The following is a 13,865-nucleotide window of genomic DNA, read 5'->3' on the forward strand; positions in this document are numbered from 1 at the left end:
GATTAGAATCAGCCTACACTGTGACAGGAGACGTATTTAGTGCCTTAGATTTGCCACCTTTGCCTTCCATTCAGGAACTCCCACTGATTTAGGAGATATAAATACACGTGGCAGCGCATATGGGAGAAAATGGAAACTGCTGAGTATCAAAATGTGCAGCTTGATTGGAAGTAGAGTGGTGACTTTCTTTTCTGGTGATGTAGTTGTCATGTCCTGTGAAATAGAACAGTCCTCACGTGCCCTCACCTGCCCTTTTTCAAACTCATTCTTTGAAAACAGCCTCAAGCCCACTTCCTCCATCAAATTCTAGATGAGGAAGATCTTCTACAGCCCTTTAAAGTATTACAGATACTAAACAAGAGCCCAGCTAACCCTGAGATAGAATACTGGACAAGGTAAGTGATCGAGAAGTTCGGAAGGCAGGGGTGTTGGTCCTACCTCTGCCCTGAGCCTCTAGTGCTCTGTCCGCATCTGCAGACCACACCTTCTGATGCTTACACTAGCCTGTGAGTTACATTTGCCACTGGAGATGATAAAATTTTGGAAAGTAGCAGGAAAGACCCCTTACATTTCTTGGTCCTTTCCCCATACCTTTTATCTAAACCTCAACCAGTATTTGTGATTCAAATACCGTCTTATAAGTCTTGTACACAACCTTGTAATTTAGCAAAACACTGCCATAAGAAGTGCTTTAGATCTAACTCTCTTTTCTTCTGTCTTTACAGTTGACCTGCCCCTGTTTTTCCCTCGAGACCAGCCAACTCTCACATTTCAGTCCGTTTATCATTTTACCAACAGTGGACAGCTTTACTCCCAAGCTCAGAAAAATTATCCATACAGCCCCAGATGGGATGGAAATGAAATGGCCAAAAGAGCAAAGTAAGTCAACCTGTCATGGTCTTCCATACGGAGGAACTTTTTTTTTTTTACTCTAGGGGTTGGCAAACTACTACCCACTGGCTAAATCCTGTCTCATGCCAGTTTTTGCAAGAAAAGTTTTATTGAAGCACAGCAATGCTGGTTTCTTATCACCTGTGGCTGCTTTCATGCTACAGTAACAGAGAAAGTGGTTGCAACAAAGACCACATGGCTGCAGCACAGAAATATTTCCTGCTTGACCCTTTCCAGAAAATGTTTGCCAATTCCCTTATCTAACCTCACCAGGAAGAAACTGACCTACATCTGCAAGGGTTTCCTTTTGCTACTGTTACTGTTGATCTTTAAAACTAGTCATGACTGCTTTTAAAAATGGATTGTGGAATTTATGGAAAATCTTACTCTCTAAAGAAGTATTAAATATTAGAAATTATTATTTAAAAGTACTAAAAATAGGAATTAAAATTATGGGTAGGTGGTGGCAATGATGAAAATTTGGGCAGCTCCTTTCATATATGTTTAATTGGAAAATGCAGGTGATGATAAAAACAAAAAGTGAAATGTTGCTAATTAGATGATACTTGAATTCAGTAGTCATTTTTTCATAGGGAACATCTGTTTGAATTGGTTATCTCATTGTATCTCTATATTATGAACCACAGCCAATGCCCAAAGTGGGACCTTTTATTCCTGGACTGCTTAGAGCCATTAAAATCACCAGGGAAATAGTTGGTCTGATGGAGGTTAAAGCTACCTGGAGTTTGGACTTTATGGATATAGCCGTTGCCCACCAACTTCCCAGAGTATAAGGTTGCCCCCTCAATCATGTGAAATATGTAAATATGAAAATAAACAGTGTTTTTCATAGGTAAAACTTTAGTATCATCAGTCTCCACAAACTCTGGCCTCCTAGATTAGAAGCGGCAGTAGATCAAAATCATAGTTTCCAAAAATAGATCCTAGAGTGCATATGATTATTACTGTATCATCTGAACAACCATATGCTCACACCTGTGAGCCCAGCTGAAGGGTAATCAGATCCAAAGCATCGCATCACTGAAGACGATTAAACATCCTCTTCATTCAGTCATCCACCCGGTATTTACAATCCAGCATCTACTATGTCCTAGGCACCGTGCTCCATGCTGGAGGTATAATGAGAAACAAATTAGAGATTGTCCATGGCTTCATGGAATCTGTAGCCCAGCAGGAGAGATAAAACCTTTATCATAGCAAACTTTTGACATTTTAAAGTCCCAACTAACAAAGCCTGGCCTTCCAGACATAGAATGTTCTTGATTAGGACTTCTTGCTTTTTATTCCATCTCCCCTGGTTTCCTTCCTTCCCTGGGAGGCCTTTTCTCATACTTTTCTGTAACATGAGACCTTCACTTAGAACAGACTTGGGACTCTTTTAAACAAAACCAATGGGATTTTCTCTAGAAATCCAGATCCCACCAGAGTGATGTGAGTTGTTTTGCCTTCCTGCCTTGTATTTTCCTTTTTTTTCCATGGTGCCAAAATCTGAAATTCTAAGGAAAAAGAAAACCTAAATATGCCCAAAGAGAACTAGTGATTAAGACTTACCTATCTTGAAAAACGTTTGAAGGAAGGAATCATAAAGTAAGTCTTATATTTGAAATATTGCAATCGTTTAATTTTCTGGGCTTTCCCTGTGTATACATAGAATCTGCCCTTAAAAGATGGGCCATTATTTGTGGTATGTGCTCTGGAGTCTGATTCAGACAGACACGGCTTTGTGGTTTCCATGGTAAAGCTATCTTGGGGTGTGTGTGTGTGTGTGTGTGTGTGTTTCTTATGTGGACATTCAAGCATTATGAGCTGAGTCTTTAAGGAGTTACAGACCACAAGCCTGTGATTTCAGTGTAGGAAAGTCGTAAGCGAAGCCTGTTTATCGTAACAGATTGGTTCAGAGTCTCAAGAGACATTTGCTTTATGTTAGCACCAGCCTAAAGAAAACATCTGAAGTAACATGAAAGAAATCTGCTTTCAACTGTAGCTAAGATGGATCCATCTAATTGTAATAAAGGAGAAAGCCAGCAGCTCGTGCTAGTTTAAGGGCTCCATTCTTAAACCGAGTAACTGCTCTGGACTGTGTCAAAAGGCCAGGTAATAGGTAAACAGAACCAAAGAATTACCCATACGTGTAGGTCTCAGATTGGTGGAGAAGCTTAAAAAGAAAGCACAGAAAGAGAGGTGGGTCAGTGTGGCATTCCTTACACGCCCTGTTTCTTTGTCCTGTGAATACCATACACAGTGCGTAAAAGGCTGTAATTCACTTGGGGAGCTCTGCCCATGACATAAATACCCTCATGGTTTATGAACATCAGTAGAGCCCTTTGAGTGGAGTCAGCTGTTTATTCCCTCCTGTGGAGCAAAATGCTCAACATGTGAATTCAGAAAAGACACTTTCTGGACCTGGCCAGGGCTTTTTTTTTTCCCACAGAGCTGCTTGCTGGTTGCTGAACAAATGTCGTCTCAGATAGAAAATGCCCTTTCCTGGGAGCAACTCGGGCTTTGGGGTCTGACATGCCCGCAGCTCCTTGCACTAGAGCCAGTCCTATAGGTTCAACAGCCTTAGGCAAGGAGTTTAATATCTGCAACTTTCATCTAGTGAAACAAGATTGTACTCCTTCCCATTGGGTGGACTTGTTCCGAGCGGTCAATATCAGTGAGTTAACTGCGGGAGGACTTGGAGGTTAGTTTCTGCCTTGTCCCTCAATACTTTTACCCAACACTTTCTTCCCACCCTCATTCTGTCCCCGTAGCTGTACTTCCCCAACAACTTTCTTCCATATGGGCTTTCCCATCCGTTCAAGCTCGCAGGCAGTTCTTTCCCCCTTCTTCCCACTCTCATTTGTGGTCCATACTGCTTTGAATTTCTTTTGTATTACTTTTTGATTTTGCATATCTTTGTTTATGTCATTTTACTTAACCAAGTTGTGATTTCTTTGAAGGCAAGGGCTTTTCACATGTATTTTTTTTTTTTTTACCGTAGTGTAATTTGTAATGGAGTTGGACAGATTTCCACTGAAAATTACAATGCAATTTACAATGGAATGAACAGCTTTTAAGTATAGATAATTCCCAACTTACAATGGGTCGACATATAATTTTTTAGCTACTTCAAAAGGATACACATTCAGTAGAAACCATACTTCAGATTTTAATTTTGACCTTTATTGAGCTGGTGATAGTCACTATTTTCTTTCCTTGCTTGGCAACAGCAAGTCACAGCTAAAATCATAGGGTAAAGATCATAGGGTCTAAGATCATAGGGTAAACATGATGTACCATGATGTATTGGATTGCTCAACAGTGATGTCTGTAGGTTAGTTGTATTGAATGTAGTTTTGACTTTTTAATTTATGTTGGGTTTGACAGAACATAAGTCAAGGAATAGCTATATACTTTTTAGTAAGATGTATTCATATATTATAACATTATGAATGACTGTTTATTTCTAGTAATAAATATTCCTTTATTTGAAGTCTACTTTGTTTTAGTATCAAAATACTCAAAGGTGCACTAATTCCTTCTGTACATAAATTTGCATGGTGTATCTATTTTCATCCTTTTTGATTTAATCCTATATATTTCTTTATAATTTAAGGAAACTATTGGTAGATTTTAAAATAGTTTTTAAAGTTTTTAAAATAGCTGATCTGAAATATCTCTGTATTTTAATTGAAATATTTGAGTCATTTACACTTAATAGTTTCATTGGATTTAAGTCTGATTATCTTATTATTTGATTTTTTTAAAAATTTATTTATTTTACTTAAAGTCAGGGTTAAGGGGGTAGGGGGAAAGGAAAGACAGAAAGAGAGAGATCTTCCATTGCTGGTTATTCCCTAGATGTCCACACCTGCTAGAGCTGGACAGGTCTAAAGCTGGGAGCCAGAAGCTTCTTGCAATTCTACCATGTGGCTGCAGGTACTCAAGACCTTGGACCTCTGCTGCTCTCTCAGGCCATTATCAAGGAGCTGGTCCAGAAGTAGAATAACCACGATGCCAGTGCCACAGATGAAGGATTAGCTTGCTACACCACCATACCAGCCCCAATACAACTTGATTTTTTTTTAAGATTTCAGTTTATTTACTTGAAAGGCAGAGCTGCAGAGCAAGAAGGAAAGGCAAGAAAGAGAGAGAGAGAAATTCCATCCATTGATCCACTCCCCAAATTAATGTAACAGCCGAAGTGTGGCTGGGCAGAAATCAAAAGCCTAGACCGCCATTTAGATCTCCCATGTTGGTTGCAGGACCCGAAAACCATGGGCCCTCTTCTGCTTTTCCAAGCATGTAGGCAGGGAACTGGATCAGAACTAGAATAGCTGGAACTTAGTGGCACTATATGGGCTGCTGGTGTTGAAGACGGTGCTATGCCACAATAAAGGCTGTGCTGTTTGTTTTTCTCCTGTTCTTTATTTCTTCTTTCTTCACTTCACATATCCATTTGGTTGTTTTAGCATTTCTTGAGTGTGCCATCCTATTCTGTTGGCTCTTTAGCCATATGTTCTTGCAGGTAGTTATGCACCAAAATTATATCCCTGACTTATCACAAACTATTATGAATTAATATTGTAATGATTTACTTTTCAAACTCATATTTAAAAAAAAAACTCATTATTTTCTTTGTACCTTTATTAGCCTATGTACTAGTAGATATTACTTTGTTTTTTTTTAACAGTGAACTGAGATTAAAAGAATCTAAAAAAAGATTTCATTCAATCTTAATCTGTAAGTTCCAGATACATATAATGGAGAAGCATATACTCTCCAGAATCAGCATTCTTTTTTTTTTTTTAAGATTTTTTTTTTTTTTTTTGGATTGGAAAGTCAAATATACAGAGAGGAGGAGAGACAGAGAAGAAGATCTTCCATCCACTGATTCACTCCCCAAGTATCTGCAACGGCCAGAGCTGAGCCAGTCCGAAGCCAGGAACCAGGAACCTCTTCCAGGTCTCCCATGCAGATGCAGGGTCCCAAGGCTTTGGGTCATCCTCAAATGCTTTCCCAGGTCACAGGCAGGAAGCTAGATAGGAAGTGGGGCCACCAGAATTAGAACTGGTGCCCATATAGGTTCCTGGAGCATGCCTTTAGAAGACTTTAGTTGCTAGGCTATTGTGCCAGGCCCAGCACTCATTTTTAAATGTCTTCCTCCAAAGAAGCATCAGAAAGGTGCAGCCAACCTGAATGCAGAAGACACTGAGATTTGCAGTCATCAAAAAGCGACGTCTCTGTGACATCCACACACCCCTACCTGCCCCCGAGGACTGTGCTGTTTTTCCTCACACGTGTTTGTGAACTCATCACTAGAGCTCTGTGAGAAATGCATTATAGGAATTCCTGCTTTTTCATTATGCAGAATTTTTTAAGAAAGAAGAAGCAAAACCTGAAGTCCAGAGTGATGAGTAGCTTTCTGAAGGGCACACAGCTAGTTTTCACTGAAGTTAGGGCACAATACAGATCCTGTGATCTCTGCTCAGCCACACCCAGGCAGACATGCTGTCCCCTCACTCTGAGCCTCCTTTGTCAGGGGCCTACCACTTGAGTAACATACATCCAGAAAGGAAATGCAGGTGGCAGTTAAGAGCCTTGACCCTGAAGTCAAGTCTTGGCCACATTTAAACCTATCTGAGCCACACTTAGCTTTGTGATATTGTGTGAATTCATCATCTTCCTGAATCTTTGTCTCCTTGCCTGTGAAATGGTGAAACCTCATTTAGAGGGTTATTATGATATCACATGGAGGGTTTGATGTTTTGTGTTGCTGATGAACAAGTTTCTATAAACTTACCTTCTTAAACCACCACAAATTTATTATCTCACAGCTTTTGTGGGTTGGGTATCCCATTCAGCTTTCTGTGTGCAGGATCCCAAACAGCTAAAATCAAGGCATCGACTAGGGCCATGATCTCACTTAAGACTCATACTCTTCTTCTAAGCTCATTTAGGTTATTGATAGAGTTCCATTCCTGTGCTTGTGGGACTGAGGTTTCTGTTACCTTACTGATCAATGACTCTGCCAGCATTTCCTGCCACATGGTCCCTTCCATCCTTAAGCCATTATTGGTGCTTCTTCTCATGGTCCTGTACTCTATCATTCACATTTCAGACCTAGACCCAGGTTTAAAGGGTCCAGTTAACTAGGTCAGTTATTATTCCTTGTAAAAGTCAACTGTGCCGGATGGTTCCACCTAAAAACCAGAATGAAATCCATCATAGTCACAATCCTTGGCACCGCATAGAGGGTGGAGCATCCTAGAGGGTCATCACAGAACTCTACTGCATGAGATGGTACAGCTGAGGCGTTCAGGACATGTCTGGCATGCAATGAGGACGTGCTAACTATCAGCAACAGGGTCCCTGAAAGGGGAAAAGAGGATTTCAAAGTAAAAGATAGTAACGTCAACTTGATACCAGCACATGCATCTCAGCGAACAGTCTCTTGACCTCAGTGGCCTGGCCAGAGATTCTAAAGCTGTCAGTTGCCCCATCCATGGGCTGCTCTTTCCTATGCTGTGTCTTCTTGGTGCAACATAGCCAACTTGAAAAGTAGAATTCTGTCCTTTAATTGCTTAATCTGTAAAAAAAAAAAAAAAATCAATCATCACCTTAGAAAGAAAATTTGCATGCTAGTTAGCTTGGTGCCTTGTATCTAGCTTTAGACCTGTCTAGAAGAACACATTGCATGATGTTGTGTAATACTTTCTCGTCTGAGAGATCAGCGAATAGATGAAGTGACTTTTCAATAAGTCTTAGTGCATAAAGCATCAGGTTGATCCTAGAGGACTATGTAAGATCTTAGAATAGAAAGTAACCCCCAAACCACCTACTAGCATGGCTTGCCACACATTAAATCCCTAATACAAAAACTGTCACCAAAGGATATTTCAAAGAAATAGCTTCTTAGTCAACACACAGGAATAATTCATCATGTACCTCCTGTAACATTTTTTTGTCTCCTTTCTCACCTCAGGGTCAGAAAGAAAAAGATGTGATTTTCTTACTCAGGAAGCTATCCACACCCTCCCGAAGTGGTCCGTAGTGTCCCATCTGCTGCTTGTCACAGCACATACTTTTATCGTTTGTCATCTAGCTGGCTCTGTAGACTAGTTTTCTCTTTCAAGAATATTTTGGTTGCACATTCTGGACTATTTCAGTTATTTCTCACTGTCAATATCCCAGTAATTCTGAAGACACTTTTCTCCAAACTTCTTCCTGCCAGTCAGATGCCAGTCATACTGGCCTTGGGCAGTAGCCCTCTAAATAAAATAGATCCCCTGCCCTTGATCACAGGGTGTGTGAAGAGGCTGGTGTGTGAGGTCCCTCTAGGACTCCATGCAACACAGTATGGAGGTCCCATTCCTAGCAGAGTGCCTCAGGGCATGGCCTGAGAATTCTTTGGGGAGCAGGGTAGGCTGGGGCAGGTGTCCATGAATTGTGAGTGGTCTACCACATGCCTGTTCATGTCTCCTGCCCCAGGAATTCATCACTCGTGTCTTCCCTCCCTGATGGTAGCCCCCTAAGTGGCTCTCAGGGTGCTTTGTCTCTGTGCCAGCCTTCCCCCTGCAGTGCCAGCACTTGGTAAGTGGACCAGCAAGATCCCACACTGGACCAGCCTCAGAAGTAATTCCACCTCAATTCTCTTTAACCTTCCTCTTCTAGACCACACAGAATCTTGGAAAACCAGGGTGGGAGCTCTTCTAGTCACCCCAGCCTTTATCTCTCCTTCATGTCTGTATTCCTGCAACTCCCTTCTGGCACCCAAGGGTGAGGGGAATAACCAAAGCTAAGAATCATGGCCAGCTTTAACTGCTCACTGCCCACACTCCCTCCACAGAGGGAGCAGCTGCAGACCTGAACCACTCTGGGCCAGAAGGATGATGGGCTGAGGCAAGCAGAGAAGGCAGGGCTGGGCTCCCAGTGCACTCTGCCCCAGGGGACCCCTCTGGACTCAGACCTCAGCATCAGAACCTGCCAGCCCAACTGCTAGGATGCCAGCCCAACTGCTAGGATGATTCACACATTTTCTCTTTTTCTTCTGTTTTGCTCCAAGTTTCCTAGGAATAGTTCCCTTTAAAAAAAATCCCTACCTTGTCTCAGCTGAACTCCCCTCAAAAGAGAAGAGGGAATTTTTCCAGGCCTGGGCCAGCATAATTGAGAAGTCAGATCACCCTGAAGGGAGACAGTAAAGGAGACATTGTGGGGAGACCCCAAAGTCTGAGGTCCCCAAGACCTCCCACATGTGCCTAAGCAAGCTCACATGTCCCAGAGGGCTTGCGCTCCTGGGCATGGAGAGCTAAAAGGTATGAGAAGTAAAGAAACAGATGCCAGCTGCAGAGCCATGCTGGGAGCCAGGACTCTCCAGGCGCTTCATTTTGAAGTGCCTTCAAGGCCTCAGGCTTGTTTCCCTGCCAGAAGTGAGAGCAGCTGGCACAGGGAGGGATCCAGATCTTCCTGATGCGTGCACCCTCTCCAAGTTGTAGAGGTCAGAGCGAAGATCGGTCCTAACATATGCTGTTCGTTACAAGTCTGGCCGGTGCTTACTGCTTGCCCTGTCCCCAGCATGGAGCTTCTTCACTTCCTTCCACCTGCAGAACTGGCTGCCCTGCCTGTCCAGGGAGCTGGGTGCCTGTCCCTAGGGCTGCCCCTTGAGTTCCTCTGAGGGCTGCTTTCAGGACCATATGCCCTGACAATTCAGCTCCCTGAAGTGAGAAAAACCAGAGCCTGCCCTCAGCCCTAGCCACGTAAGCCACAAGAAGCTGCGTTGAACTTGTCCAAGCAGGAGAGTCACCAAGAGTCACCAAGGGTCAGCACCTCTTTGCCAGGGAAGCCAGACTAGTGGTGCCCTGTGAGGACTGCTGAATGCCCCAGCCTGGGTTCCTGGCAGGGCACCCCCCTACCAACAACCACTGCCCTTGGGAGAATGGAGCAAGCCAATGTAGCTAGTATTCTGTTTGTCCCATGTTTTCCCTCTTAGAAAAATATACAGATGCCTTAGAGAATCAGAAAGGAATGGCTAGTGAGTCTGGGATTTTTGTAATATACCAAATTAGAAACCTGCACTTATGAATGGAGTCAGTGTTGCCTTTGAACTGGTGAAAGGAAAAAAAATAGGAAGAGAGAAAATGCAAAGATAGTGGCCTAGTAGATGGGAGGCTAGGGTCACATCCAAACCCCGTAATTCCTGTGTGATCAAGGGAACACGTGTTACTTTTCTGAGCTTTGGTTTCCTTTCTAAAAGCACAGGGGGCCTTCTAAAAGTCCATGGGCAATTGGGATTAAAAGATAAGTTTGTTTTGATGCAAAAACATTTCAAATCCACACATTGTTTTGCACAATGCACATTTCCATGATCCTTTCAAAGCCCCCTACTCCTGGGCTAGTACCTACCTGGTGATCACCAAGCTCCACTGCGTCCCTACAAGTTTCAATGAGAATCAGATTTAAGGTAACTCAGCACAGTTTTTTATTTGTGTTGAAAAGCTTCCATCTCTGTTGCCAGAGGTCAGACACAAATTGAAAACATTACTAAATGTAATTAAGTACACCATGTACGTGATGCTTTTTGTACAGCCTGTGTCTGATATTTATAGAACACTTCAGTTGTGGAACATGCACACATATGCCCTGAACACACACCCAGTGCAGTAATTCTAGTTGCAGTACATTTTCTGATGTCAAGTTCAAACAGCTTCTTGGGAATTAGGCTTGACTGTTCAGATGTGCATGTTTGCTTCTGACAGGTGCTGCCAGGGCTGCTTCAGGCTGTCATGTGTGATGTGGAGTTCAGCAAAGGCAGGAGGGCCGAGCTGCTTGTTTTTATCACTTCTCATTAGGGCTTGCATTCTAGAAAAAAAAAAAAGTGGGTGGGGAAGTATCAAAGAACAATCAGGACTGTCTGCTCTGTGCATACCACCATAATAAACCAGTGCCTTGCTTCTGCAGAAACGCAGTTCTCTCTGCTCTGTTGTCAGATCATGCAGTACAAGGGCCACCTATGAACATGAGCCAGCTTCTTTCTGACCCATAGAAGTGAGCTAACATGGGGACGGGTATTGGGGCAGTGGCCCAGCAAAATTCACAGCCAACAACAAAGCTGAGTTGAGGGACCAGGCAGAACTGCATCTGAGGAAGGTAAGGGTGGCAGTGGGGCAGTCTCAGAACACGAAACATGGAAGGAACTTCAGAAGCACTCCAAAGGGCCACGCATGGCAAGCTAGAACCATTGGGATGGAAATGAAATGAAGCAATTGAAGCAAAACTTCTAATGCTGTGATTGGCATAGGTTGACATTCAATCCATCATCTTCATTTCCTGAAAGGACTTGTTCAAGATTAGAACCCTGAACCCCTGATTACTGGTTTGGGGCCCAACCCAAGCTACCTTTCACCTCTCATGTTTACTTGGCCTCTTCCCTGCTCCTTTGCTCACAGGAGCAGCTCAGTGGTGTCAAGGGCTAGAAGCCAGCCTGCCTCTGCACGTTGGCATGTACCTTCCTACCCAGAGTGCCATGGGCTTCTCCCTGGTGGCTCAGCTAAGAAGCTAAACATGACCATGGCTTTTAGGAAAACTGGAGTGTTCTCGAGCAGAACTAACTCTTCAGGGTCTACAGACCTAGCACCAAGGACCTTTAAGAACAGGTAGAATGTTCTTGAAGCCAGACTTGTCACAAGGGCCTATGGGCAAACAAGGAAAAGAGTGTTTTAAAGGAGCAGGCTGGAGGAAAGGTGATGCTGCACAGTTGCTCCCAACCCAACAGGAAGGTTACCCACAGAGAAGGGAACAGAAAATTCCAGTGACTCCTATATTCCCAGACGGAACCTCTGGTGCTTAGTCATGCTTGATGGAAAATGGAAACCAAGAAAGCAGAAGTGACGGTGGGGTGATCTGGGGTAGTCCTTAATCTAAAGTCACATCTGAGCTGAAAAATGAAAAGTTGTGATTTGCCACCTCATGTGCAGAGTAGCCATGATTATAAGAAGCAGAGTGTAGCAGTGGCTTCCCAGTGCGCACTTAACAAGCATCTGGTCAGTCCAGCACTCTCTGAGTGCAGCTGAGCCCACCCACCCAGCAACCATGTAAGAGCTCATTGCCTACAAAGTATGTCCAAAATATGTGCGTACTTGCATGTACATGCACACACCATGGCTCCTTTCTGAATATTAAAATTCACCTGCACGTATTTTGAAAAGTCCCACCTACAAAGTGGGCTGACCAGTTTCTGGAGTGGTCTGCCCTTGCTTGAGATTTTCTTCTGATGAGAGGGCTATCTGTGGCATTACTTACTCAGCAGAGTAAGTGTGAGTCTGAGTTGCAGTGGAATGGACTATGTGGTTTCTCCAAAACTGAAAATGGAAATCAAAATTTAGAGAACCAAGGTTTTTCCATAATTGATTCAGGGAATTAGACAATTCTTAAGTTGTCATGATCCCAGTTGTTCAGAAAAGTGAAATGTGTGTTCATGAGCATGTAAGAGCAATGCTCGTGGTTTTTCTCTAACTGAATGCTAGTGCCTGTCCAGTCCCTCCTGCTCATCTTCTAGGTAGTGATGCTACCAATAGTGAGAAGTTGTTGAGTGCTTAAAATGTACCAACACAGCTACTCGTATATTGTAACTCTGCAGTTCTTAACAAGACCCCTGTGAAATTGGTGCCACTGTACTCCTATTGTATGGTTTATGTAGTTGAGACCCTGCACTGTGAAGTGACTTGGTGAAGGTCACAGAATAACAAAATACAGGAATTAGTGCCCCAGCCCTTAGCCTGTGCTCTTGCACCACACTGTACCACCTGTCTGTCTCACACTGGCAGCCTTCATTCCCTGATTGACACTTGGATTTGGCCAGTCCCAGCGTAGATTTGTCATTGCAAACCCTTTGATTAGATTCTGCCCAGGTCACTAGCATTTATTCCATTCATTTGTTCAACAAGTGTTTTTTAAGTTCAAGCTGGGTTTGATGCAGAGTTGGGAACAGCACGGAATACTGCATGGGACACAGTTCCAGGAACCAGAGGAGGGGATGGAGTCCATGCAGGTGACTCTGTTTCAGGTGCAGTTGTTGGTAAAATGTGGGGAGGGTCCTGAGGAAAGGAGATGCTCTCTCCGAAGATCTAGGAAGCAGACCGTGAAAGAAGAGGAGGACTCCATGCACTGAGATGGAGGAGGACGCTGCCATGTCCAAAGGCCCAGAGAATGGGCAACCGGGTGGGGCCACAGGTGGGCCAGTGAGCACTGCAGAGGGCGGCAGTAGGAAGTGGAGGGGGCAGGGAGTAGGCCAGGAACAGGTTTCCTAGGTGGAGAGAAAGCTTCTGTGGACCTTGGTGTTCTCATCTCCCCACAGGTTTTCAGTCTTCCCTCAGTAGGGATCTGCAGTATTAAACTGGTCCATGACCGTAAAATGCCTGACATGGTGCCCATGTGCCTCTGGTTAGCCTGCCAGGCTGGGACACACCATCTCTTTCTGCAGGTAGTAAAGGTTTCACTAAGAGAGTGCGTATGGATCTAGTAGTTGGGATAGATATACCAATTATTTTAGATCCACCTTGGCCATGCAGGTCTTGATAAAGGCAATGACAACAGAGTTCAGGGCCACAAGTATAGAACACTTGATCCTTTTATCCCTTCTTGCCACCTCAGTGCCCAGGATTGTCAGCCATGGTAGTTCTTGGAGTTAGGATTTCTGGCTTTGGCCAGAAATATGCAAAGTTAAATTTCACATAAAGAACAAATAATTTAATAGAAACACAGCCTCAATGAGGTTTTGAGCATATTTACAGTAAAAGAAAATTTTCTGTCTACTTCAAATTTGAGCTTTCCTGGATATCTCGCACTGAGGGGCAGCCCAGAAAAGAGCAGGAGCAGTCTGTGGATTCAGAGGAGGGAGCCCATGTGGCCTCTCTCAGGTGCTGCAGGCCCCATCCGGGATGCTTTGTATGACCAGGGGTCAGGAGCTGTTAATC

General features: G+C 43.6%; 1 protein-coding gene across 2 annotated transcripts in view; it reads left to right on the forward strand.

Annotated features, from left to right (window-relative positions):
• Positions 1 to 13,865, forward strand: part of LOC121166283 (BRISC and BRCA1-A complex member 2) — a 418,479-nt gene that overhangs the window by 387,504 nt on the left and 17,110 nt on the right. For both annotated transcript variants that reach the window (XM_040995412.1, XM_040995413.1), the window contains one exon: positions 726 to 879. In XM_040995412.1, coding sequence (XP_040851346.1) covers positions 726 to 879 — 154 coding nt within the window. The remainder of the gene's footprint in view (positions 1 to 725; positions 880 to 13,865) is intronic.

The sequence above is a fragment of the Ochotona curzoniae genome, unplaced genomic scaffold (genome assembly GCF_017591425.1).
Source record: "Ochotona curzoniae isolate NIBS_2020 unplaced genomic scaffold, NIBS_Ocur_1.0 patch106, whole genome shotgun sequence".
Taxonomy (NCBI): domain Eukaryota; kingdom Metazoa; phylum Chordata; class Mammalia; order Lagomorpha; family Ochotonidae; genus Ochotona; species Ochotona curzoniae.